The 27,032-nt window shown below is 39.5% G+C and overlaps 1 protein-coding gene across 1 annotated transcript in view; it reads right to left on the bottom strand.

Annotated features, from left to right (window-relative positions):
- Positions 1 to 26,981, bottom strand: part of LOC114901498 (elongator complex protein 1-like) — a 33,177-nt gene extending 6,196 nt beyond the window's left edge. The window contains exons 1-9 of the mRNA XM_029233689.1: positions 26,100 to 26,981; positions 24,424 to 24,625; positions 16,440 to 16,501; positions 5,005 to 5,067; positions 4,563 to 4,623; positions 2,893 to 3,006; positions 2,116 to 2,227; positions 909 to 1,036; positions 372 to 526 (exon numbers count right to left, since the gene is read on the bottom strand). Coding sequence (XP_029089522.1) covers positions 372 to 526; positions 909 to 1,036; positions 2,116 to 2,227; positions 2,893 to 3,006; positions 4,563 to 4,623; positions 5,005 to 5,067; positions 16,440 to 16,501; positions 24,424 to 24,625; positions 26,100 to 26,258 — 1,056 coding nt within the window. The 5' untranslated portion in view covers positions 26,259 to 26,981. The remainder of the gene's footprint in view (positions 1 to 371; positions 527 to 908; positions 1,037 to 2,115; positions 2,228 to 2,892; positions 3,007 to 4,562; positions 4,624 to 5,004; positions 5,068 to 16,439; positions 16,502 to 24,423; positions 24,626 to 26,099) is intronic.
- Between the last annotated feature and the right edge of the window lie 51 nt (positions 26,982 to 27,032).

Here is a 27,032-nt window from a genome sequence, read left to right as displayed (position 1 = left end):
CTGAACAGAGAGGTGAGAGGCCAGTTCTGGTCCTCGCTTGCCCCCTACCCTGACCAATCTCACTGAAGGTCAGGGCAACCATCTGACATCTGACTTTCCCATCTTCTCCATGACAGCAGTTTCATGCAGAAAGGAGAAATAAAAAGCAAACTTAACCTAGGCCAAGGTGCACTATGAACTATACTATCAAACATAAAATCTTCTTACTGACAGCTTAAACGTAAGTCTAAGACAATTTAACTATTGTATAGTATGTTTTAAGAACAGGAAAATCTTTTGCTCTCACTATTAAGAGATTGTGTGAGAGTAATAACCTGTCAAAGTGATTTAAAAAAAAAAAGAAGCACATTCTGTCTTTGAGGAAAACTTACAGGTGTAGCTGAACCCTGCTGGGGGGTGAGAGTCCAAATTTCTGGAAGTGACCTTTCCATTAGCTGCAGAGTATCTTCAAAGGCCTTCTGTAATTCCCTTCCTTGCTCATCAAACTCAAAGAGAAAGAGTATCTTTAAAATATGGTATATTTCATCTAGAGAGAAGAAATTTGAGAGTGGTAAGTTGTATCACCAGCTCCACTGCTAGAATCCTAACAGGAGTTTCTTTCCCAAGTGAAAATATCTAATAGCATACTACAATATCTCCCTCATTTTCTTCTTTCTCCCCAAAAGCTGGAATAATTCAACATATCTACTACAAAAAGAAAACAAACCCACTAGAGCCAAGCAGGAAAGCAGTGCCTCCTCTGTCTTTATCCTGGTTTCAGTGATAGTCTCTCACAGCTCAGGTAGGTGGATGCCAAAGAGGAAGACATCTAGGCTATTGGCTGAGAAGTTTTGTTTCAGGAATGCACCCTGAAGTGACAAATTTACTATGTTTTTTGTGGGCAAGAATCATCAGTATTGAGAATATACCTTTCAATTTTTCAGTGCCCTGCACCACATCACTCAATGCCTCCAAAAGGGCCAGATCCTCCAGTGGACTCCCTTCCTTGAGGCTGTGCTTCTTCCGTTCCGCTTTGCGCCGATTCTTAGATGATCTCCTGTTAGAAATTAGAGATGTTTTAAAAGGGGCTCTCCTTGTGCTGAACAGATTAAAATGAATGTAACTACTGGCCACCAACTTTCTGGGAAACCAGAGTATATACAGATGGTATTTGTATTTTGGGGAAGATGGTGAAGGTGTTAAGATGATACATAAAAATTAAATTGGGAGAGAAAAGGCAGGAAATAATAAGGAAAACCCTAAAAAGTGATGCCTGGCCTTGAAGTTTTGATTAAAATACAGAATAAAATCGGATTTCACCTGATAATAAGAGGCAGAAAAATGAAAAGAACAAACAGCTTCAATTTTGTAGCAAAAACCAAATAAGTTTAAAGGCAACAAAATTAAGTTGAAGTAAGATAACAGACATACCAGATTGGAATTTGAATATCATAAAACATATATGAATCCCACATTCTCTCCTGCCTCAGAGATCTTTAATTATGCCATTTGTTTTGTCTGGGACTCTCACCCCAACTCTCAAAGCCCAGTTCTAGGTGGCTTTCTTGCAGTTTCTGATTGCCCCACACAACCTCACAGGTCTCCATTCTGAATTCCTAAAGCACAATTTGGTTTAAATATATAATCTTGCATTATACACTTTTGTTTCCCAAGGAAGAGTACAAGCTCTTATAACTCACATCTCCTTAAAAGGTTTTGGTAACATCCACTACAACTAGCTCGATTATACTTCTGACAAGTTGAATTTTGAATTGAAGAAGTGTGAAATCTTTTTTCTTTATAATCTTTATATTTTTCTCAGTGCCTACACATTATAGTCACTTAATATTTCTTAAATGAATAAAGTCAGATGTCATATATAAATTGAGTACCCAGTGTAAGCGCCATGTGGTTGATGGGCAAACACACAGGCCACGAAGTTGCAGCAGAAAACATTTCAAAGCTGAGTCTAATCTCTTAGATATGCTGCGAAGGTCCTTGCACAGCTTCCACAGGGCCTTGAAGAATGTCCTCCCCCTCCTGCTGCACTGTCCTGTTGGAAAACTGACCTATTTACTTGTACTTTCTCCATATACCCAGGGCATGGTCAACGTGCTGAATAAACATGATACATACGCTGATATTCTGGAGTTACTGTGGGAATATTTGCCACTCATGCCACTGCCACTCATGACACTGCTAGTTTCAGAGAAGAGGTCTGACTCTTGACCGTGGGGTGCCTCATCATCTAGAGGAGAAGAACCAGACAGCATGAAAACTACCTGCAAATGAGGGTTTACCTTCAGTGGGGTAAGGGAACTACAGTTAACCAGGTCATATCTAAGGACATGAAAACTAGTACAAAGTCCATCTCAAAATGAAATAGATAATATATACAGTTTTATTACTGTAAACTAGTACTTTACCAAACATCTTTATTCCTTTAACATAAAAAATTTTTACTTATTTATTTATCTAGCTAGCTAGCTAGCTGCGCTGGGTCTTAGTTGTGGCATGTGGGATATCTTCGTTGTGGCATCTAGTTCCCTGACCAGGGATCGAACCTGGGCAACCTGCATTGGGAGTGCAGAGTCTTAACCACTGGACCACCAGGCAAGTCTTTTTTTTTTTTAAAGCAAAGGACCTTCTGGAAATGAGGAGATCACTGTGTAAATACAGTAGTCCGCTGCTCTGGTCGGGGTGTGGAGAGAATGTTTGGCAGAGCTCTGCCCATTGGTGCCTGGTCCTGCCCCCAAGCGCTCACCAGTACCCACAACAAAGACCCTCACAGAGGCCTCGGACTTCCACTTGGCACAGTATCACACTGCGGGAGGGACAGTTAGCAGCTGAGACAAAGCGTGATGCTGCCCCTCACCACCCCCCAAGCATCGGTGTCTTCAGGTGGGCACTCACCCAGATGCACCTGCTGTGCTTGCTCCTTGAGCTCTCGCACCACCAATAGACGTGCTTTATGGCGACTGAATGTGGCTGTCTGAGAGTCCAGAAACGCCATATAATTTTTCTGGGCTAAGGGTGCAGATGGAAAATAATTTGAGCACGTTTAAACAAAGAGATAAAACTAGAGTGGGGGTGGTTAGTGAGGGAGTTGGAGCTTAACAAAGAAAAGAAGTTACCAGGTTTTTCAAGCAAGAATTTTTTCTTTAATGAGAAGTAACCAACATTGCTATAGGAGAAAGAACTAGAGATTGAGATTCCAGATCTTAAAGTTCATCAACATCATCCTAGAATACTCTCTACCACTAAACTTACAAAATCACCTGAACAAAAGACTTGGTATCTAACCCAAAGAAGACTAGTAAATAAAAGGAGTGCACAGGAAGCTGTTAACAAAAATAGGAGGAAAGTCTCTGAAATGCTTCTTAAACATATAAGTATTACATCTTTGTAGTTTTTCATCTACAAATACCCAATACTTATATGTTTAAGGAGCACTTTTTCTAGGTTCTAATTAGTGGAGAAAAATCCAAGTAAGAGTGGGCTAGATGGATTGTTATAGGGCCAGGAAGGATGCTTCCAGTATCCAGTTAAGAGTACCTAAAGTGAATGATACACAAAGAACCCTCCCAGTTTTGAGTAGGACAGGGTAGTAAAGAGCAGGCAGGGTAAGAATATAAATACATGTTAATGTCAGAAAGGCCAGACATCACTTACAGGGTAGACTGTGCAGAGCTTAAAATCAACCTCTACTCCCAAAGACTTTTATAAGTCAAACTGATGTCCTTCTTTTACACTTTGCTTTTAAGGGATACAGCGAACACCAGAGTATTCTAGAACTGATAACACTCATCTGTTATCGAGGAACCATCTGCAAAGGTTCTTCTTTTTATTATTATTTTTTGGGCTGTGCCACACAGCATGCAGGATCTTAGTTCCCCGACCAGGGGTCAAACCCGAGGCCCCTGCAGTGGAAGTGCAGAGTCTAAACCACTGGACCACCAGGGAAGTCCCTTCTTATTTTTTAAAAATTTTTATTTTGAAAAAGTTTCAAACCTACTTAAAGGTTGCAGTAATTCAATGTACATACATATACCCTTCACTTAGATTTATCAATTATTAACATTTTGCCATATTTTTGGCTTCCTCTGTTTCTACACACACACACACACACATTTTTGTGGAACCCTCTGAGAGGAAGTTGCAGATATGATTCTTCCCTCTTAAATACTTCAGCATCTCTCTCTTAAGAATCAGGATATCATCTATATAACCACAATACAATTATTAAATGCAGGAAATTAACCATTTGATACAATATTATCTAATATACAGTTCATATTTGAGTTTACCAACTATTCCCAAAGATTCTTAATTGTATCTTATCACAGGTTTTTAACATTCAAATAAGTTATGTGCTACTATTTAGCAACTTAGCATATTTAAAAACCATGTTCAGAAGTAAATTTCACACCCAGTGGAGAACTCTGATTGACTCGATATAATGAGTCCTTTCATCACTGACATGATTAAAGGATGTAATAGCACAGGTAGTACTCTCCCGTCTCCCTCTCTCCCAGCAGTTCTATACTTCCAAATCAGGAATTCTATCTAAATGTAACCCTCACCTTCTAAAATGGAAGGCTTTACGTTGGTTTCTATAATATCTGGTCTGTTATATTTGTGTACCTAAAAAAAAAAATACAAAAATTTTAGGCAGGAAAACTTCAAATCACTGGGAAGTTAAGATACTTGGAAATGGATCACTTTCAGAGGTGACAGGATATTTTCCAGAGGAGTAGGCCTCCTATAAGGTAGCCAATGAAAACTCAATTCATTTCAGTAAAAATTAGTAATATTTCATATTTAGAGGACTAATTCCAAACATCAAGAATAAACTTTTAAAATGGTTTAAAAAGCATTGCTTATCCTTAGACCAGGAACCTGAACCATTTCTGACAAATTTCAGTAGCTCAGAAGACAAGGGACTGCGGCTGACACTGTCTCCCCTGTGCAGGCTCTTGCTCCGCTTAGCACTTCATGCAGGGAGGAGTTTTGAAGTCCTCTTACCAGTCTCAGAGCTTCTTCCCAGGCAGCTCCTTCTAACAGCAAGAGCACAGCTTCTTCATAATCCTGACAGGGGAACATCAAGGAAGGTAACAGGCTAATGGAGCAAGTGTGTTAGATGCCACCATAATAAACTGCAAAACTGCCCACAGAGCTGCCTCCCTCTGCCTTTCCAGCCTATCACTCACAGTCCCAGTTGGTGGGACTGGCCTAGAGTACATGCTCGATAAATATTGATGCAAGAGACAAAGGAGGGGTGTCAATTCTGGAAATGATCACAAAGCACAAGGTAAGCATCACCTCTCTACATCCCTGAGCATCAAAACCACGAGAAAGACTTAGAAATGCCCATTTCCCCAGCTGCGCCTCCAAATCTGATTCCAGAGGTTTAGGTGGACTCCTGAATTGACAAGTGCACACTCTGGAAAAATGGCAGACTAGAATAGTAATCTTCTAAACCATTTTTTCTTTTTAAATGTTTATTTTGAACTTCAAACCTACAAAAACTGATGAGTGTAATAAACACCTGCACACCCTACAGTCTTTAACCATTTATGATGCTTGTACCCTTACCACTAAAAACTTTTGATCATGTACCCCAATATATAATTACTTAATGTACTTAAAAAGCATATAAAACAAAACACGTTTTTAAAAGATGAAATATATGAGACAACTGGCTGGGTTTCTTCAAGTAATCTCTGTCATAAAAAGGGGGGGTGTATACATTAGATAAAAGGGACTTAAAGGACATAACAAAATGCAATACATGTCCCTAGACTGGAATCTAATTTGGATTGATCTACTGTAAACAATTTTGGAATATTGAGGGAACTTAAATTGTAATTATTAGATGAATTAAAATGTGTCAACATGGAGAGATGAAGATCACAACCAAACACACCAAATTTACAAACAGAACAAACAGCATAATTTCATCTTGGTTAAAAATACGTGTGTGTGTGTGTGTGTGTGTGTGTGTGTGTGTGGAGAGAGAGGGGGTGGGGAAGAGATAGAAAGGAGAGAGAAAACTCTAGAAAGAAAAAAAGAGGTGCTAATAATAGCAATCTCTGAGTGGTAGGAATGAGATGTTTTTATTTTCTTGTATGTGCTTTCAGCACTTTAAACAATCTATAATACATATATACTACTTTAAATAGGTCCTTGCAGGCCTGTACCACGTGTCCCAGAGGAACGTGGTAGGATGTGTTGTGCTTGACTGGCAATGTGTGAGTGTGTGTGTTTTACTGAGATCAAATTCGCATAACATACATTGAATGATTTTAAAGTGTGTACTTCGATGGTGTTTACTGTATCACAATGTTGGTAACCACAAGCTCTCCCTACTTTCAAACTTTTATCATCACATAAAAACACTCCATATCCATTAACCAATCCCTCCTTATTTCCCACTCCTCTCACCCCCTGGTAACTTCTAACCTGCTTTCTGTCTCTCTGGATTTGCCTAATCTGGATATATTGTAAAAAAGGAACGACGCAATAGGTGACTTTTTGTGTCTGATTTATTTCACTTAGCATATGTTTTTAAGATTCATCCAAGTTGTACCATCTACTGGTTCTTTGTTCCTTTCTTTCCCCTTAATTTATTATTTTTTGATTGTAGTAAAATTTAATATAAAATTTACCCTTTTAACCATTTACTGTACAGTTCGGTGGCATTAAGCAAATTCACACGGTTGTGAAACCATCACCACCATCAGTCTCCAAAACTTTTTTTTATCTTGCAAATCTGAAATTCTATATCCATTAAACAGTAAATCCCCATGTTCCCCTACCCCCAGACTCTAGCAACCATCATTATACTCTCTGTCCAGATGAATTTGACTACTCTAGTTACTTCATGTAAGTAGGATTATACAATATTTGTCTTTTTATGTGAGTTATTTCACTCAGCATAATGTTTTCAAGTTTCATCTAAGTTGTAGCATGCATCAACTTTTCATTCTTTTTTATGACTGAATAATATTCCTGTGTGTGTGTGTGTGTATGTGTGTGTATCTGTGCATGTATGCACATATCACAATTTATTCATCTGTTCATCTGTCATTGATGGACATTTGGGTTGTTTCCACCTTTTGGCTATTATAATGCTCTAAAAATATAAACATTTGTATACAAGTTTCTTTGTGGACATATGTTTCCATTTCTCTTGAGTATATATTTAGGGGTGGAACTGCTGAATCATATGGTAATGCTATGCTTAACTTTTTGAGGAACCACCAAACTCTTTTCCATAGCAGCTGCACCATTTTACCTTCCCACTAGCAATATACAAGGGTTCCTATTTCTCCACATCTTTGACAACACTTATTTTTCATTCTTTTGATTAAAACAATTCTAGTGGGTATGAAGTGATAGCCCACTGTGGTTTTGATTTACATTTCCTTAATGAACAACGATGTTGAACATCTCTTCATGTGGTTAATGGCCATCTGTATATCTTCTTTGGAGAAATATCTATTCAAGTCTTTGGGCCATTTCAAACAAAATGAGTTGTTTGTCCTTTTGTTCTTGAGTTGTAAGAGTTCTTTACATATTCTGGACATAACAAGGAAACTATAAACCAATATTCCTTGTGAACAAGCACAAAAGCCTCAAGTAAACTTTCGAATCCACCAATATAGGTCATACATTATGACCAAGTCGGGTTTAACTCAGGGATGCAAGATTGGTTTAACATTCAAAAGTCAGTGCAGAGGAGTGATCAAGATGGTGGAGTAGTAGGACATGAAGCTCACCCCCTCCCACAAATGTATCAGAAATACACATACACGTGGAACAATTCTCACAGAATATCTACCAAACGCTGGCAGAGGACCTCAGAACTCTGAATGAGCAAGAAAATCTCCCTGTAACTGGGTAGGACAGAAGAAAAAAAAAAGAGAGAAAGGAATCGGGACAGGACCTGGGCCCTTGGGAGGGATCTGTGAAAGAGGAAAGGTTCCTGTACCCTGGGAAGTCCCCTCACTAGTGGGGAGATTAGCTGGGACAGAGGGGGAGCTTTGGAGCCTGGGAGGAGAATGCAGCAACTGGTTTGCAGCAGCTAGAATGGAGAGACAGACAGTGCCACCACCCTGCACTCCCCAGCCTAAGACACATGTCCTCTGGTATGGGCAGGGGCTGGGTGTGTAAACTTGTGCTTCGGAGATCAGACCCAGGTAGACAACTGGAGTGGGCTGCACGCAAACAGCCTGAAGGGGCTAGAGTCTGGTGCAACCACACCTGAGAGTGTACGCGGAGGAAACCTAGCCTGCTTTAGAGGCCAGGTGCCATTGTGTGGGCGGTGCGTGAGGGGAGGGGCAGGACCTGCTACTACAGCCTTTTTCCCTGCAGGAGCTCTCAGGCAGCAGAACACCGCCTACACGAGCTCCAGGAGCGGTCACGAGCAGCAGCTGCCCTCTGGGCTTTAGGAGTAATCACCAGCTGCCACCACCACCCTTCTGGACTCCAGGATTGGTCGTGAGCTGCCTCTACTCCCTTTGCATGCTCTAGGGGTGCACGTGATCTGCCAGTGCCACCGAGAACCCCAAGACCAGGCACTAGCTCCCATATCTGCACACCCCCTATCAAGGGGATGATGGCCAGCACATGCTGAGGAAAGAGGCTACAGGTAAAAAAAAAAAAAACAGCCCTCGCGGGACTTTACTGGTGGTCCAGTGGTTAAGAATCTGCTTCCAATGCAGGGGATGTAGGTTCGATCCCTGGTTGGGGAACTAAGATCCCACATGCCACGGGACAACTAAGCCTGCATGCTCTGTAGCCCACATGCCACAACTAGAGAGGAGCCCATGCGCAACTAGAGAGGAGCCCATGCACCGCAACAATGAAAGATCCCACATGCCGCAACAAAGATCCCACATGCCACAACTAAGACCTGATGCAGCCAAATAAACAAATAAATAAATAATAAAAACAGCCCTCGCACCAAAAATATTAAACCCACACAAGATACACAGGGACGGACCCACATATAAATAGCCCTCCAAGACGAGTAGCTAACTGTTTCTCCTAAACTCACAGAATAAGAGAAATATAAGTAAAATGAAGAAGCAGAGGAACCACTCACAGTTAAAAGACCAAGAGAATTCCCCTGAAAGAACAAATAAACAGACCTCTTCAGTCAAATAGACACCAATTTCAAAAAGGAGATAATGGAAATACTGAAAGAATTAAGGAAGGCTATTGACAGAGATGCAGAGTACTGTTAAAAAAAAAAAAAAGGAACTAGAAACTATAAAGTATAACCAAGAAAAATTAGAGAACTCATTTGCTGAGATGACAACTGAACTAAAAGCAATGAACAGCAGAATAAATAATGCACAAGAACAAATAAGTGACCTGGAAGATATCAATAGAATAATGGAAATCACCCAATCAGGACAGCAGACAGAAAGGCAAATTAAAAAGAAAATGAAAGCAATATAAGAGACCTATGGGATAATATAAAGCATGCCAATGGGGATTGAAAATGTATTTGAAGAAATTATGGCTGCATAAAGAAGGAAACATATCCAGGTATAGGAAACACAGAGGGTCCCAAACAAGGTAAGCCCAAATAGACCTACACCAGGACATATTATAATACAAATAGCAAAAGTTAAAGAGAGGATTCTAAAAGCAGCAAGAGAAAGACAAAGAGTTAATTACAAGGGGACCCCCATAAGGCTATCAGCTGATTTCTCTACAGAAACGTTGCAAGGCCAGAAGGGAGGGGCAAGATATATTCAAAGTCCTGAAAGGGAAAAGTCTGCAACCTATGATACTCTACCCAGCAAGATCATTTAGAATAGAAGGAAAGATAAAGAATTTCTCAGACAAGCAGAAACTAAAAGAATACAGCAATACTAAACCTATCCTAAAGGAAATATTGAGAGGTCTTCTCTAAATAGAAAAGACTAATATATAAGAAAGAGAAAATCACAATTGGAAAGCAAATCACCTAAATAAGCCAGTACAGAGATTAAAAAAAAAAATTAAAAAATTTCTGTGAAAGTGATAACCACAATAAACAGCAAAAGGATGAACATGAAGATGTAAAAGAGGACATCAAAATCATAAAGTGTGGGGGAGGAGAGTAAGAAAATGTAGATTTTTTTTTTTCATTTCCTAGAATATGTCTGAGCCTATATGACTAGCAGTCTAAGGCAAGCAGATACAGGATGGGGTTAACATAGTGGAAAAACAGGGTAACCGCAAGTCAAAGACATACAATAGATTCAAAAAACCAAAAAGAACGTAAGTATAACACAAAAGAAAATCATTGAACCACAAAAGATAAAAAGAAAAAGGGACAAAGAAAAAATATAAAATCAACAGGAAAACAAGGTTAAAAAGGCAATTAATACATATCTATCAATAATTACCTTAAATGTCAATGGACTAAATGCTCAAATCAAAAGACACAGAGTGGCAGACTGAATTAAAAAAATGAGCCTACAATACCTGCCTGCAAAAGACCCACTTTAGGGCAATGAACACACAGAGATTGAAAGTGAGGGGATAGAAAAAGGTATTTCATGCAAACGGAAATGACAAGAAAAGTGGGAGTCACAACACTCATATCAGACAAAACAGACTTTAAAACAAAGTCCATAAAGAAGGATAAAGACGGACACTATATAATACAAGGATCAACACAAGAAGAGGATTTTACACTTGTCAACATATATTCACCTAATATAGGAGCACCCAAATACACAAAACAAATACTAACAGACATAAAGGGAGAAACTGACAGGAATACAATAATAGTAGGAGACTTTAACACCCCACTCACATCAATGGACAGATCTTCTAGACAGAAAATCAATACGGCAACAGAGATCCTAAATGATACAATAGAACAGTTAGACTTAATTGATATTTTCAGGGCATTACATCCAAAAAAACCCATACTACACATTCTTTTCAAGTGCACATTAAACATTCTCTAGGATTGACAACATACTAGGGCACAAAACAAGCCTCAACAAATTTCAGAGTATAGACGTTATCTCAAGGATCTTTTCTGACCACAATGCCATGAAACTAGAAATCAACCACAGGAAAAGAAATGAGGAAAAAAATGACTACATGAAGACTAGACAACATGCTACTAAAAAACCAACAGGTCAATGATGAAATCAAAGAGGAAATTAAAAAATACCTTGAAACAAATGACAATGAAAACACAACCATACAAAATCTATGGGATGCAGCAAAACCATTTCTTAGAGGGAAGTTCATAGTGATACAGGCCTTATTCAAAAAACAAGAAAAATCTCAAATAAACAACCTAACCAACCACTTAAAACAATTACAAAAAGAAGAACAAATAGAAGAATTATAAAAAGTAATTCATGAAGTAATTCATGAATTACATGAAGTCAGTAGAAGGAAGGAATTAATAAAAATCAGGGAGGAAATAAAGATTTAAAAAACAACAGAAAAAAAATCAATAAAACAAAGAGCTTGTTCTTTTAAAGGGTAAACAAGATTGACAAGCCTCTGGCAAGACTCACCAAGAAGAGAGAGAGAACCCAAATAAACAAAATAAGAAATGAAAAAGGAGACATGACAACTGATACTGCACAAATACAAAAAACCATAAGGGAATACTATGAACAACTATATGCCAACAAATCGACAACCTAGAAGAAATGGACAAGTTTCTAGAAACATAGAACCCACCAAAATTGAATCAAGAAGAAACAGATAATTTGAAAAACCAATCACTAGAGGTGAAATACAGTCTGTAATTTAAAAAACTCCCTAGAAACAAAAGTCCAGGACCAGATGGCTTCACAGGTGAATTCTACCAAACGTAAAAAGAAGAACTTATACCGATCCTTCTCAAACTCCTCCAAAAAACTGAAGAGTGGGGAACACTCTCAAAGACATTCTATGAAGCTGACATCATCCTGATACCAAAACTGGACAAAGACACCACCAAAAAAGAAAATTTCAGGCCAGTATCTTTGATGAATACAGAGGCAGAAATTCTCAACAAAGTGTTAGCAAACTGAATCCAACAACACATAAAAAAGATCATACACCACGACCAAGTGAGATTCATCCCAAGTTCCCATGGATGGTTCAATGTACGCAAGTCAATCAATGTGATACACCACATCAACAAAAGGCAAGACAAAAACCACATGACCATCTCAATAGATGCAGAAAAGCATTTGACAAAATTCAACATCCATTTATGTTAAAACCCCTTTCCAAAGTGGGTATAGAGGGAACATATCTCAACATAAAACAAAAAATGAACCCACAAGCAATATAATACTCAATGGTGAAAAGCTGAAAGGCTTCCTGCTAAAATCTGGAACTAGACAAGGAAGCCCACTCACACCATTTCTATTCACCATAGTATTGAAAGGCCTAACCACAGCAATCAGACAAAAAGAAATAAAAGGTATCCAAATTGGAAGGGAAGAGGTAAAATTGTCATTATATGCAGATAACATGATCCTATACATAGAAAACCCTAAATACACCCCACAAAAACTACTAGAACTGATAAACAAATTCAGCAAGGTAGCAGGATACAAGATTAACATACAGAAATCAGCTACATTTCTTTATACTAACAATAAAATATCAGAAAGGGAATGTAAAATAACAATACCTTTCAAAATCACAGCCCTCCAAATAAAATACTTCGGAATAAACCTGACCAAGGAGGTGAAAGACTTATATGCTAAAAACTATAAAACATTAAGAAAGATAACTGAAGATGACTCAAAGATATGGAAAGAAATCCTATGCTCTTGGATTCAAAGAATTAATATTGTTAAAATGGCCATACTACTGAAAGCAATCTACAGATTTAATGCAATCGCTATCAAATGACCCATGACATCTTTCACAGAACTAGAACAAATAGTTGTAAAATTTATATGGAACCACAAAAGACCCAGAATTGCCAAAGCAATCCTGAGGAAAAAGAACAAAGCAGGAGGCATAACCTTCCCAGACTTCAGACATACTACAGAGCTACAGAAATCAAACCAGCATGGTATTGGCACAAAAACAGACAAATGGATCAATGGAACAGAATAGACAGCCCAGAAATAAATACACGCAACTACTGTCAATTAAATCTTGGATAAAAAAGTCAAAAATATATAATGTGAAAAAGACAGTCTCTTTAGCAAGTGCTGTTGGAAAAGTTGGACAGCCACATGTAAACTGATGAAGTTGAAGCACACCCTACACAAAATAACCTCAAAATTGTTTAAAGACTTAAACATAAGACATGACATAATAAAACTCCTAGAAGAGATCACAGGCAAAACATTCTCTGACATAAATCGTACCAATGTTTTCTTAGGTCAGTCTTTCAAGGCAATGGAAATAAAAACAAAAATAAACAAATGGGACCTTGTCAAACTTACAAGCTTTTGCACAGCAAAGGAAACCATAAACAAAACAAAAAAACAACCTATGGAATGGCAGAAAATATTTGCAAATGATGTGACGGACAAGGGCTTAATTTCCAAAATATACAAACAGCGCATACTAACTCAACAACAAAAAAACAAACAACCCAATCAAAAGATGGGCAGAAAACATAAATAGACATTTCTCTAAAGAATACATAAGGATGGCCAAAAGGCACATAGAAAGATGCTCAACATCATTATTAGAGAAACGCAAATCAAAACTACAATGAGGTACCACCTCACACAGGTCAGAATGGCCATCATGAAAACTCTGTAAAATAACAAATGTTGGAGAGGATGTGGAGGAAAGGGAACCCTCCTACACCACTAGCGGGAATGTAAGTTGGTGTGGCTGCTATGGAAAACAGTATGGAGGTTCCTCAGAAAACTAAAAATAGAATTACCATATGAGCCAGCAATCCCACTCCTGGGCATATATCCAGACAAAACTGTAATCCAAAAAGATACATGTACCCCTATGTTCATAGCAGCACTATTCACAATAGCCAGGACATGGAAACAGTCTTAATGTCCATCAACTGATGAATGGATAAAGAAGATGTGGTACATATATACAATGGAATGCTACTCAGCCATATAAAAGAACAATGGTATTTGCAGCAACAAGAGATTATCATACTAAGTGAAGAAAGTCAGAAAGACAAATACCACATGATGTCACTTATATGTGGAGTCTAAAATATGACACAAATGAACCTATGTACGAGACAGAAACAGACTCACGCTCATAGAGAACAGACTTGTTTCCAAGGGGGAAGAGGGTGGGGGAGGTTGGGGTGAGCGGATGTAAGCTATTATATATAGAATGGATAAACAACAAGGTCCTACTGTATAGCACAGAGAAGTATATAGTCAGTATCCTATGATAAACTATAATGGAAAATAATATATAAAAACGAATGTATATATATGTACAGCCGAATCACTTTGCTGTATAGCAGAAATTAACACAACACTGTAAATAAACTATTATCCTTCAATTAAAAAAAGAAAATACGTCAATACAATTCACCCTATCACTGGTCTAAAAACAAAACAGAAAACATCTTAGTTTAAGAGGCAATCAGCAAACTTCAATACCCGTTCATGATAAAAACTCTCAGAACCAGGAATAAAAGGGAATTTCCTCAACACAAGTGGGCTAGGATTGGCAAATTTTTTCTGTAAAAGGCTAGAGAGTTAATATTTTAGGCTTTCTGGGACTTTCATCCAGACTGTCTCTGTCACAACTCTTCAACTCTGTGGTTTTAAGTGCAAAAGAAGCCACAGACAATGGGTAAACAAATGGTGGGGCTATGTTCCAATAAAACTTTATTTACAAAACAGGTGGCCAACGAGATTTGGCCCTCCCAGTTTCTCACACCTATTAAACTCCCAAAAAAGCTAGCAAACATCACACTTAGGGTGAAAGACTGAATTTCTCCAGCTAATATCACTCACTGTAGACAAGGCCAAGAGTTAAAAACTCTACAGGGGTCCATACTTACGGAAATTCCTACACTTTTGTGAGTTTTTACCTCCAGGAGCCCTACCAGAACTTTTCAGGGTGACTATGTACTTCTAGCAGGGGGAAGGGAAAAGCAGACATTTGAAAATACTGATCTTCTTAACAAGACCTGCACTCAAGTTATTTTGGCAGAGCCTAATCGAAGTGGGTTTCACCAGGGCCTAACCAATGTGGAGGCAGGGAAATACCCAACTCCAGCCCCCTCTAACCTTCCTGTCCTACCCAAGGAGTGAAAAAAAACTGAGAAGCACTGGTGAAGTTCACAGATGAGGTACATGCTCACTTAAAGACTGCCAGCTAATCAAAGGACTACAGAACACTTCTCCTACCCAACCCCCAGCCTCATCACCGTATCATTAAAGACCTATTTATCAGATTTGCTTTAACCCAGTATATCACACACATTAGGCTTTTGACAGAAAATTACAAGGCATACAAAAGGGATTAAAACACAGTCTGAAGAGTCAAAGCAAGCATCAGAACACGACTCTGATACGGCAGGGATGTTGAGATTGTGAGGCTGGGAACTTAAGATCAGTGCAATAAATATGATAACACCTCTCATGGAAAAAACAACGTGCAAGAACAGATGGGTCATGTAAGCAGAGAGTTGGAAATTCTAAGAAAGTCAAAAAGAAATGTTAGAAATCAAAAGCAGGCATCTTATCCATTTAATTAACCATCTTAGGTGGGATATATCTTCATGTTTTCAGCCCAATCACCCAACATATTTTCTTTCCAGGATCTAATGATATCACAGTTACCTTGTTTCACTCACTCTTATTGCATGAAAGACAATGAAGTATTTTAAAAGCACAATTTTGTTATGCAGATGTGCCCACTAGTGACAACTGTAACACTTTCTCATCAAAGGCCAAAACCCTAGAGGCAGGAATCTCTGGTATTAATCGTGTACCTGTGTCCTGTTAAGTCTGTGACAGTGCATAGGCTTTATTATTTTCATAATAAATCCTAGAATTCTATCAAAAGCTGGTGTAGGTACTTATCTTTATAATCTGGTGGGAAATTGGAACCCATCAAGCTGCCCAAGGTAGAAGAGACATTTCCAACAGAAAGAACGGGAGTGAAAGCCAAAAAAGGGTGTAACGCTCCATCCCTTTGGTTGAGAACCGTCTTTTCTCATTGTTTCTACTTTGGCAAGTTAATACAAAAGGTATAACTCCCTTCAGATTTAACTTATACTTTCTACCAAGGTCAAGCCACTAGTGCATATTATAATAGAGTTCTTTGTCACAGCAAGTGTAATTACTTAGAGATATACTGAATTTAGATTACCAAGTCAAGCCAGCAAGATGGGAGACCCTCAGGGGAAATACTATCTCTGCATTTCCTAAATACCCACAGTTCCTTTAATTTTCATGATCACTAAGGTACAACTGGGAAGCCCTTGCTTGTTGATTGGGGGTGGGGGTGTGGATGGGAGTCACTGAGTTTACCTGGGTGTACTGTTCCAAAACTGTGGCTGCGTCACCGTGCTTCCTCTGCTCAGCTAGCTTTCCTGCAAAGACAATAAGCATCTGAGCACAGTCGGCTTACTAAGAACGGTATTCCCAAAACTCAAGTTGAAACGGTTTTAGGTGGTACTATTTAAATCAAAATGGTCTCCTACAAACTGGAGATTGAGCTCTACAGAGTATACATTCAAAGTGAACTGCTTTAAAATAGCATTTTCAAGTGTTCCCCAAGACTGCTCGAAGAATCATAAAAGGCAGGACCAAGAAACCATTCTCAGGTCAAGTACGTTTGTGAAGCACTGGGTAAGATAGAGTTAAGCATTCTTTTGCTGAAATGCTTCATTAATATGTCTTTATTGTGTATCAAACTATATAATTTGTGAATTTCTATGAGAGAGGCAGGAATACCATGGGGTCCTATCTTAAATGGCAGTTACAATCAAAATTTAGCATGGGATGTGAAAATCACATACAGTCAAAATCAGTCATGAAAAATGCTTACAAAGGCACACATATGGGAAACTGACCTAGCATCTCGCACTAATCCATTTTTTCCTCTAATAGGAAGAGGCTGCTGTTTCTTTGGTTGAGCACTAGATGGGGGTAGTTGGCTTATGTCAGGGGTCTTGCAGTATCTTCAGATCCGAGACTCATTCTCAGCCCAGTTGAGATAATTACACTATGAGAGGCACACAGAACCCAGAGTTAACTAAGGGGCTGGCAGAGTCACGACTCCCATTTCATGCTAACTCCAGGGCATATTATCGCTGACAAAACCAGGAAGAGTCATCTCCACTGTTTCAAAAGCTATCTTTTCTTCCTTTTGGTGACTTGTGTAAACTAAGTTAAATGTACACATGAAGTGACTCCACCTTGTAACATTTCTCAAAAATCTTTGAGCACTGTCTTCTCCGCCTTTTTCTGCTAAGCATCTGGGAGAACTAGGTGCACTCCATTATAAGGCATGACACACAGCAAGCTAAAAGTTGAAAAGGATGTAAGAGAAGATAACAGACACCAAAAACAGAACTAGAAATTTTAAACTACAAATAACAGCCATCTCCACCATGTGAGAACACAGCAAGGCAGTCATCTGCACGCCAACAAGAGAGCTTTTATCAGAAACCAACCCCGATGCCCGTTGGTTTGGGACTTGCAGCTTCCACAACTGATTCCTTCCAGGAGACCACAGTACAGCAGATCATCCTGTCTCCTTGGGTTTCTCTTGCCTGTGACAGTTTCTCAGGCTTTCCTTGTTTTTCAAGACTTTGACACTTTGGAGGAGGACTGGTCAGCTGTGTGGATGAAAGGCTCTTGGTGCTGCAACCAGGAGTCAGTGCTGTGCCTCTGAGGTGGGAGAGGCAACTTCAGGACACTGGTCCACAAGAGACCTCCCAGCTCCACATAATATCAAACAGAGAAAATCTCCCAGAGATCTCCATCTCAACACCAGCACCCAACTTCACTAAACGACCAGCAAGCTACAGTGCTGGACACCTATGCCAAACAACTAGCAAGACAGGAACACAACCCCACCCATTAGTAGAGAGGCTGCCTAAAATCATGATAAGTCCACAGACACCCCAAAACACACCGCCAGACGTGGACCTACCCACCAGAAAGACAAGATCCAGCCTCATCCACCAGAACACAGGCACTAGTCCCCTCCACCAGGAAGCCTACACAACCCACTGAACCAACTTTAGCCACTGGGGACAGACACCAAAAACAACGGGAACTACAAACCTGCAGCCTGTAAAACGGAGACCCCAAACACAGTAAGATAAGCAAAATGAGAAGACAGAAGAACACACAGCAGATGAAGGAGCAAGATAAAAACCTGCCAGACCTAACAAATGAAGAGGAAATAGGCAGTCTACCTGAAAAAGAATTCAGAATAATGATAGTAAAGATGATCCAAAATCTTGGAAATAGACAAAATGCAAGAAACATTTAACAAGGACCTGGAAGGACTAAAGAGGAAACAAGTAACGATGAACAACACAATAAATGAAATTAAAAATACTCTATATGGGATCAATAACAGAATAACTGAGGCAGAAGAACGGATAAGTGACCTGGAAGATAAAATAGTGGAAATAACTACTGCAAAGCAGAATAAAGAAAAAGGAATGAAAAGAACTGAGGACAGTCTCAGAGACCGCTGGGACAACATTAAATGCACCAACATTCGAATTATAGGGGTTCCAGAAGAAGAAGAGAAAAAGAAAGGGACAGAGAAAATATTTGAAGAGATTAGAGTTGAAAACTTCCCAAATATGGGAAAGGAAATAGTTAATCAAGTCCAGGAAGCACAGAGAGTCCCATACAGGAAAAATCCAAGGAGAAACACGCCAAGACACATAATAATCAAACTGTCAAAAATTAAATACAAAGAAAACATATTAAAAGCAGCAAGGGAAAAACAACAAATAACACACCAGGGAATCCCCATAAAGTTAAGAGCTGATCTTTCAGTAGAAACTCTGCAAGCCAGAAGGTAGTGGCAGGACATATTTAAAGTGATGAAGGAGAAAAACCTGCAACCAAGATTACTCTACCCAGCAAGGATCTCATTCAGATTTGATGGAGAAATTAAAACCTTTACAGACAAGCAAAAGCTGAGCGAGTTCAGCATCACCAAACCAGCTTTACAACAAATGCTAAAGGAACTTGTCTAGGCAAGAAACAACAAGAGAAGGAAAAGACCTACGCTAACGAACCCAAAACAATTAAGAAAATGGGAATAGGAACATACGTATCGATAATTACCTTAAATGTAAATGGACTAAATGCTCCCACCAAAAGACACAGATTGGCTGAATGGATAGTAAAACAAGACCCATATATATGCTGTCTATGAGAGACCCACTTCAGACCTAGAGACACATACAGACTGAAAGTAAGGGGAGGAAAAAGATATTCCATGCAAATGAAAACCAAAAGAAAGCTGGAGTAGCAATTCTCATATCAGACAAAATAGACTTTAAAATAAAGACTATTACAAGAGACAAAGAAGGACACTGCATAATGATCAAGGGATCGATCCAAGAGGAAGATATAACAATTGTAAATATTTATGCACCCAACATAGGAACACCTCAATACATAAGGCAAATACTAACAGCCATAAAAGGAGAAATCAACAGTAACACATTCATAGTAGGGGACTTTAACACCCCACTTTCACCAATGGACAGATCATCCAAAATGAAAATAAAGAAGGAAACACAAGCTTTAAATGATACATTAAACAAGATGGACTTAATTGATATTTATAGGACATTCCATCCCAAAACAACAGAATACACATTTTTCTTAACTGCTCATGGAACATTCTCCAAGATAGATCATATCTTGGGTCACAAATCAAGCCTTGGTAAATTTAAGAAAATTGAAATTGTATCAACTATCTTTTCCTACCACAACACTATGAGACTAGATATCAATTACAGGAAAGGATCTGTAAAAAATACAAATACATGGGGGCTAAACAATACACTACTTAATAACGAAGTGATCACTGAAGAAATCAAAGAGGAAATCAAAAAATACCTACAAACAAATGACAATGGAGACAGGACGACCCAAAACCTATGGGATGCAGCGAAAGCAGTTCTACGAGGCAAGTTCATAGAAATACAATCCTACCTTAAAAAACAGGAAACATCTCGAATAAACAACCTAACTTTGCACCTAAAGCAATTAGAGAAAGAACAACCAAAAAACCCCAAAGTTAGCAGAAGTAAAGACATCATAAAAATCAGATGAGAAATAAATGAAAAAGAAATGAAGGAAACGAGAGCAAAGATCAATAAAACTAAAACCTGGTTCTTTGAGAAGATAAACAAAATTGATAAACCATTAGCCAGACTCGTCAAAAAAAAAGGGAGAAGACTCAATTCAATAGAATTAGAAGTGAAAAAGGAGAAGTAACAACTGACACTGCAGAATACAAAAGATCATGAGAGATTACTACAAGCAACTCTATGCCAATAAAATGGACAACCTGGAAGAAATGGACAAATTCTTAGAAATGCACAACCTGCCAAAAGTGAATCAGGAAGAAATAGAAAATATGAACAGACCCATCACAAGCACTGAAATTGAAACTGTGATTAAAAATCTTCCAACAAACAAAAGCCCAGGACCAGATGGCCTCACAGGTGAATTCTATCAAACACTTAGAGAAGAGCTAACACCTATCCTTCTCAAACTATTCCTAAATATAGCAGAGGGAGGAACACTCCCAAACTCATTCTACGATGCCACCATCACCCTGATACCAAAACCAGACAAAGATGTCATAAAGAAAGAAAACGACAGGCCAATATCACTGATGAACATACATGCAAAAATCCTCAACAAAATACTAGCCAACAGAATGCAACAGCACATTAAAAGGATCATACAGCATGATCAAGTGGGGTTTATTCCAGGAATGCAAGGATTCTTCAATAAACGCAAATCAATCAACGTGATACACCATATTAATGAATTGAAGGAGAAAAAACATATGATCATCTCAATAAATGCAGAGAAAGCTTTCGACAAAATTCAACACCCATTTATGATAAAAACCCTGCAGAAAGTAGGCATAGAGGGAACTTTCCTCAACATAATAAAGGCCATATATGACAAACCCACAGCCAACATCGTCCTCAATGGTGAAAAACTGAAAGCATTTCCACTAAGATCAGGAACAAGACAAGGTTGCCCACTCTCACCACTCTTATTCAACATAGTTTTGGAAGTTTTAGCCACAGCAATCAGAGAAGAAAAGGAAATAAAAGGAATCCAAATCGGAAAAGAAGTAAAGCTGTCACTGTTTGCAGATGACATGCCACTCTACATAGAGAATCCTAAAGATGCTACAAGAAAACTACTAGAGCTAATCAATGAATTTGGGAAAGTAGCAGGATACAAAATTAATGCATAGAAATCTCTGGCATTCCTATACACTAATGAAAAATCTGAAAGCGAAATCAAGAAAACACTCCCATTTACCACTGCAACAAAAAGAATAAAATATCTAGGAATAAACCTACCTAAGGAGACAAAAGACCTGTATGCAGAAAATTATAAGACACTGATGAAAGAAATTAAAGAGGATACAAATAGATGGAGAGATATACCATGTTCTTGGATTGGAAAAACGAACATTGTGAAAATGACTCTACTACCCAAAGCAATCTAGAGATTCAGTGCAATCCCTATCAAACTACCACTGGCATTTTTCACAGAACTACAACAAAAAATTTCACAATTTGTATGGAAACACAAAAGACCCCGAATAGCCAAAGCAATCTTCAGAACGAAAAATGGAGCTGGAGGAATCAGGCTTCCTGACTTCAGACTATACTACAAAGCTACAGTAATCAAGACAGTATGGTACTGGCAGAAAAACAGAAAGATCAATGGAACAGAATAGAAAGCCCAGAGATAAACCCACGCACGTATGGTCACCTTATCTTTGATAAAGGAGGCAAGAATGTACAGTGGAGAAAGGACAGCCTCTTCAATAAATGGTGCTGGGAAAACTGGACAGGTACATGTAAAAGTATGAGGTTAGATTACTCCCTAACACCATACACAAAAATAAGCTAAAAATGGATTAAAGACCTAAAGGTAACGCCAGAAACTATCAAACTCTTAGAGGAAAACATAGGCAGCACACTCTATGACATAAATCACAGCAAGATTCTTTTTGACCCACCTCCTAGAGAAATGGAAATAAAAACAAAAATAAACAAATGGGACCTAATGAAACTTAAAAGATTTTGCACGGCAAAGGAAACCATAAACAAGACCAAAAGACTACCCTCAGAATGGGAGAAAATATTTGCTACTGAAGCAACTGACAAAGGATTGATCTCCAAAATTTACAGGCAGCTCATGCAGCTCAATAACAAAAAAACAAACAACCCAATCCAAAAATGGGCAGAAGACATAGACATTTCTTCAAAGATGATATACAGACTGCCAACAAACACATGAAAGAATGGTCAACATCATTAATCATTAGAGAAATGCAAATCCAAACTACAATGAGATATCATCTCACACCAGTCAGAATGGCCATCATCAAAAAATCTAGAAACAATAAATGCTGGAGAGGGTGTGGAGAAAAGGGAACACTCTTGCACTGCTGGTGTGAATGTGAATTGGTACAGCCACTATGGAGAACAGTATGGAGGTTCCTTAAAAAACTACAAATACAAGTACCATATGACCCAGCAATCCCACTACTGGGCATATACCCTGAGAAAACCATAATTCAAAAAGAGTCATGTACCAAAATGTTCATTGCAGCTCTATTTATAATAGCCGGGACATGGAAACAACCTAAGTGTCCATCATCGGACGAACTGATAAAGAAGATGTGGCACATATTATACAATGGAATATTACTCAGCCATAAAAAGAAACAAAATTGAGTTATTTGTAGTGAGGTTGATGGACCTAGAGTCTGTCATACAGAGTGAAGTAGTCAGAAAGAGAAAGACAAATACCGTATGCTAACACATATATATGGAATTTAAGAAAAAAAATGTCATGAAGAACCTAGGGGTAAGACAGGAATAAAGACACAGACCTACTAGACAATGGACTTGAGAATATGGAGAGGGGAAGGGTAAGCTGTGACAAAGTGAGAGAGTGGCATGGACATATATACACTACCAAACGTAAATTAGACAGCTCGTGGGAAGCAGCTGCATAGAACAGGGAGATCAGCTCGGTGCTTTGTGACCACCTAGAGGGGTGGGATAGGGAGTGTGGGGGGGAGGGAGACGCAAGAGGGAAGAGATGTAGGAACATATGTATATGTATAACTGATTCACTTTGTTAAAAAAATTTTAAAAAGAAAAAAAAATAAACTACAAATAACAAGTTTCTAGAGCAGAAGCATCAACAGAGCCAGAATGAAGACTTAGTAAAGTAGGGACTTCTCAGTATTTGTAAAACAAGTTCAGGTTGGAAATTGAAAGGGCTTATAGAAGAGTCCACAGATATAATAACCAGAAAATGCCAGAAACAGAAAAGTGATAATCTCACACATTTTTATAATCCCAAAGGAAAAAAAAACAATGTGAAATTACTCAAAAGAATATGTACGTACATTTAACAGGATATAGTTTGGATTTTTTTTCAGGACTGCTTTTTATGGGGAGATCATAACAGCATTTACAAGACTCTTAAAAAGGTGGGGGGAAAATATACCAGCCACTCACTCACTTCAAGCACGGCTGAGAGGGCCAGAGCCCCACCCGTCTCTTCGCCCAGGCACTCTGGGAATGTCACTCCACTCTAAGAAATCAGACTGTGGAATAACCTCACCGCCAGTTCAGGCAATCCCTAGATCCTGACACAGCTAAACTGCCTTTGCTTTCACTCTGCTTATACATTTGGCTTCATTTCTGAAAATTGCTATTATGGTTTCCAATGATCTATTGGCTATATTTGAACAGTCCCACTCGGAAATTCTTCTTTACATTCTCGCAGGGCACATTGCTACCCAGCTACACTGTACCCGGTGTCCTGTAAAGTGTGAATTTGGTGAATGAGGTAGAGAAAAGTGTTAGCTAGATCATTTCCAACTTTGAGTGTTCTCTCACGATTCCAGCTTTTGCCCTTCCTGAGGACTGGAATACAGATGTGGAGAAAATCCACCTTCAACTCTGCCTAAGAGATGGCAGATCCGCACCATGGGAGGACTTGTCAGTGCCATGAGAGAGACAAGTAAACTGCTTTCTTTATTGTGCGTATTGTGTGTATTTGGGGAACTCTCGTAGCAGTTTAATTTTTACTCTACCTAATAAGCCACTCCAAATTAACCTTTACCCATGCACATGACAATGCACCAAGGTGTGCTCCCACCTGGCACACGTCTGCAAAACTGCCAAACAAAACCACAGAGACACAAAGCCATTAGAGGTTATCTAGGAGAACCTAATGGTGTGTTTACCTGCCAGAGTTCTGCCCAGCCCAGCCAGCTGGTCTTTGGTCAAGTGAAGCTGGGCTGCCACACAGAGAGCTTGCTGCCAACTGCCACAAGCCACAAAGGCACTGAGAGCTTTCTCGTAGGCACCACAGCGGGCAAACACGAGCCCTGCTGGCTCACAGAAGTGCTCCTGCAGCAAGTGTTCCCCGTAAGCAATGCTGATGTCCTGGGACAGGAAGAGACAAAGGGTTGGTGAGGACAGGTGATAACTGTTTTTTTAAATCTCCAAGGTAGGCTGCCTCGGTCATTATACTTGAAACTCCCTGGAATGACTTAGAAAAACCCTGTGGATGACCAGTGAATTCAATCTTTCTTCCACTCAAAACCTTACTGAGGATGTGCCATGTATTCATCCAACAAAAAATTACTGAGTACTATTCAGGGCAGTGGGAGTAACACAGCAAAGCAAAAAATAAAGCCAAACATAGCAAAAACAAACAAACAGAAAAAATAAACAGTAACAAGAACCACTCCCAACTTCCTGCTCTTGTGGTGAAAGAGTACGAACTTATAAACACACTGTGGTCGACAGCTAATGGCAGATAGTGGTAAAGGGCCAGAGCGATGGGAGTGCTGTTTCAGAGGGCTGTGAGGATTAGAAGCCACGTGAAGAGTTATGGGACAGTACTCCACGCCAAGAGCACAGAAAGCACCATGGCCATCGGGCAGGAATGGGTATGGAATGCACAGGAAAGAATAACAAAAAGGCTGGTATGACTGAAGCACAGAGGGCACAGGGAATGAACAGATAAGGCAAATGAGAGCAAAGAGGCAGGCTTTGGCCAAATTCTCTATTCCCCAGGCTCAGTATGAGGCAGGGAAACGGGGACATAACACGGGGTCCCTGCCCTTAAGGAAACCCACAGCCTGGTGGGGCAACAAATCAGTAGATAGCAGATTGATAAATGCCCTTCCCAAGTTTAGAACAGGGTGCTCTGGGAGCTCAGTGTTTGGCACCTCAGCCAGGAACGGCTTTCTGGCAGAGGAGACCCGAGAGTTTAGAAGGACAGGGGGGCTGAAGGAAGTGGAGGAAGAGGGCTGCCAGAGGCAGCTGACGATAAAGAAGCAGGCAGGGGCCAGATGACAGAAAGACGTGTGCAATTTGTGGACAAACTGAAAATGGTGGTGATGATGGCACGGGCTCCATATCCCAGGTCGGCCACCTCACGTCCCAGGTCCTGAGGCAAGGTGGTTCCTCATTTGAAAATTGTGCACAACACCTACCAGGTTGTTGTAAGAATTATAATACATTTAGCTGATAAGCAAAGTATCTGCATATGAGAAAAGCTAAACAGATGTTTGTTCAAACAAGCGAACCAAACTTTATGTAGAAATACATGGGAAAGATCAGCACTATTCAGGAAGATCGTGAGTTTGGGCTGGAGGAGGGGCAGGATGGAAACTGCCATGGTATTCCCGAGGAGGATCCAGAGACAACGCCTAGGTTTCTTGCCTGGGCAAGTTCTTCAGAAGAGGAACAGGTCAGGGCCTTTCTCCCAGATAAGAAGTTCAAGATGAGGCTAATTAGTTTGAAGATAAATCTTGAAACCAAGGACAGTGTCAGGGACTCAGGAGCCTCATCCTTCTCCAACTAAAGCACAAAGCAAAATCAGGAGAGCCTCATTTCACATGCTACACACCTTGTACTGCTGCGAGTTTGGTGGATATAACTTCAGAGCTTCGTTATACAAGTTTTTATCTTTTATTAAGTTTAAGCATTCTGGGAAGTACTCCGGTCCTACAGGAATAAGATTCATACACACACAAGCTTGAGACTTGGGAAGCATAATGGATTTCATTTCTACCAATGGTCCCTACATAAAATCAACAAGGGACCTTTTTAAGACCTGCATAATTACAGTATCTGGAGAACGGGAATGCAGGAGTGTGAGCTTTAATGAGCACCACTGCAGATTCTGAGGTATGAGAAGCACCAATTGGAATGAGAGTTCTACTTAAAAGGAATTTTACACTACCTCTGATGAATGACCATCCAGCCCAGTGTTTGCTCAGCCTCCTTAGTAAGAATCACCTGGGGAGCTTATTAACCATACACACGCCTGAGTCCCGTCCCAGCCCAGCTGAACCAGATCCTCCAAGGAAGCCAGAAGCTGAATGCTTAACAAGCACCCCAGGTGCCTCTTCCTTGTCCCCGTCTCAGCCCTTAGGAAAGAGTCACAACTGCTGAAGCGTGAGGCTCCAGTACTGGTCAGGGATGGGGTGAAGCACAACACCCGGCATCGTGCTGCTTCGACTCCACATCACTGCCAATCAAAACTGTGTCAGGGCACTGCCAGTAGGCACGGCCACTCAGACAAGCTGGGTTTCCTTCAGGTGTCTGCAAACACCACGAGAAGAGTGAATTATCAACCAATTTTGATTTTAAGACACTGAAGTGAATTTCGAGGATGATCACTCTTGACTCAGAAGCATCTGCTCTATCTTAGCTATGGAGCTCCTCCCGTTCATTCAAAGACATTTGCTTTACCCTCAGCTTTTCAAAACATATGATAAAAATAAGGTGCGCGTACGTAATTGTTAACATTTTGAGGTGTGGAAATTGAAATCTGTCT

This window comes from Monodon monoceros, unplaced genomic scaffold, assembly GCF_005190385.1.
Source record: "Monodon monoceros isolate NGI ecotype Baffin Bay Population unplaced genomic scaffold, NGI_Narwhal_1 Contig1255_ctg1, whole genome shotgun sequence".
NCBI classification, from domain to species: Eukaryota; Metazoa; Chordata; class Mammalia; order Artiodactyla; family Monodontidae; genus Monodon; species Monodon monoceros.
This window is presented reverse-complemented; position numbering and strand designations above follow the sequence as displayed.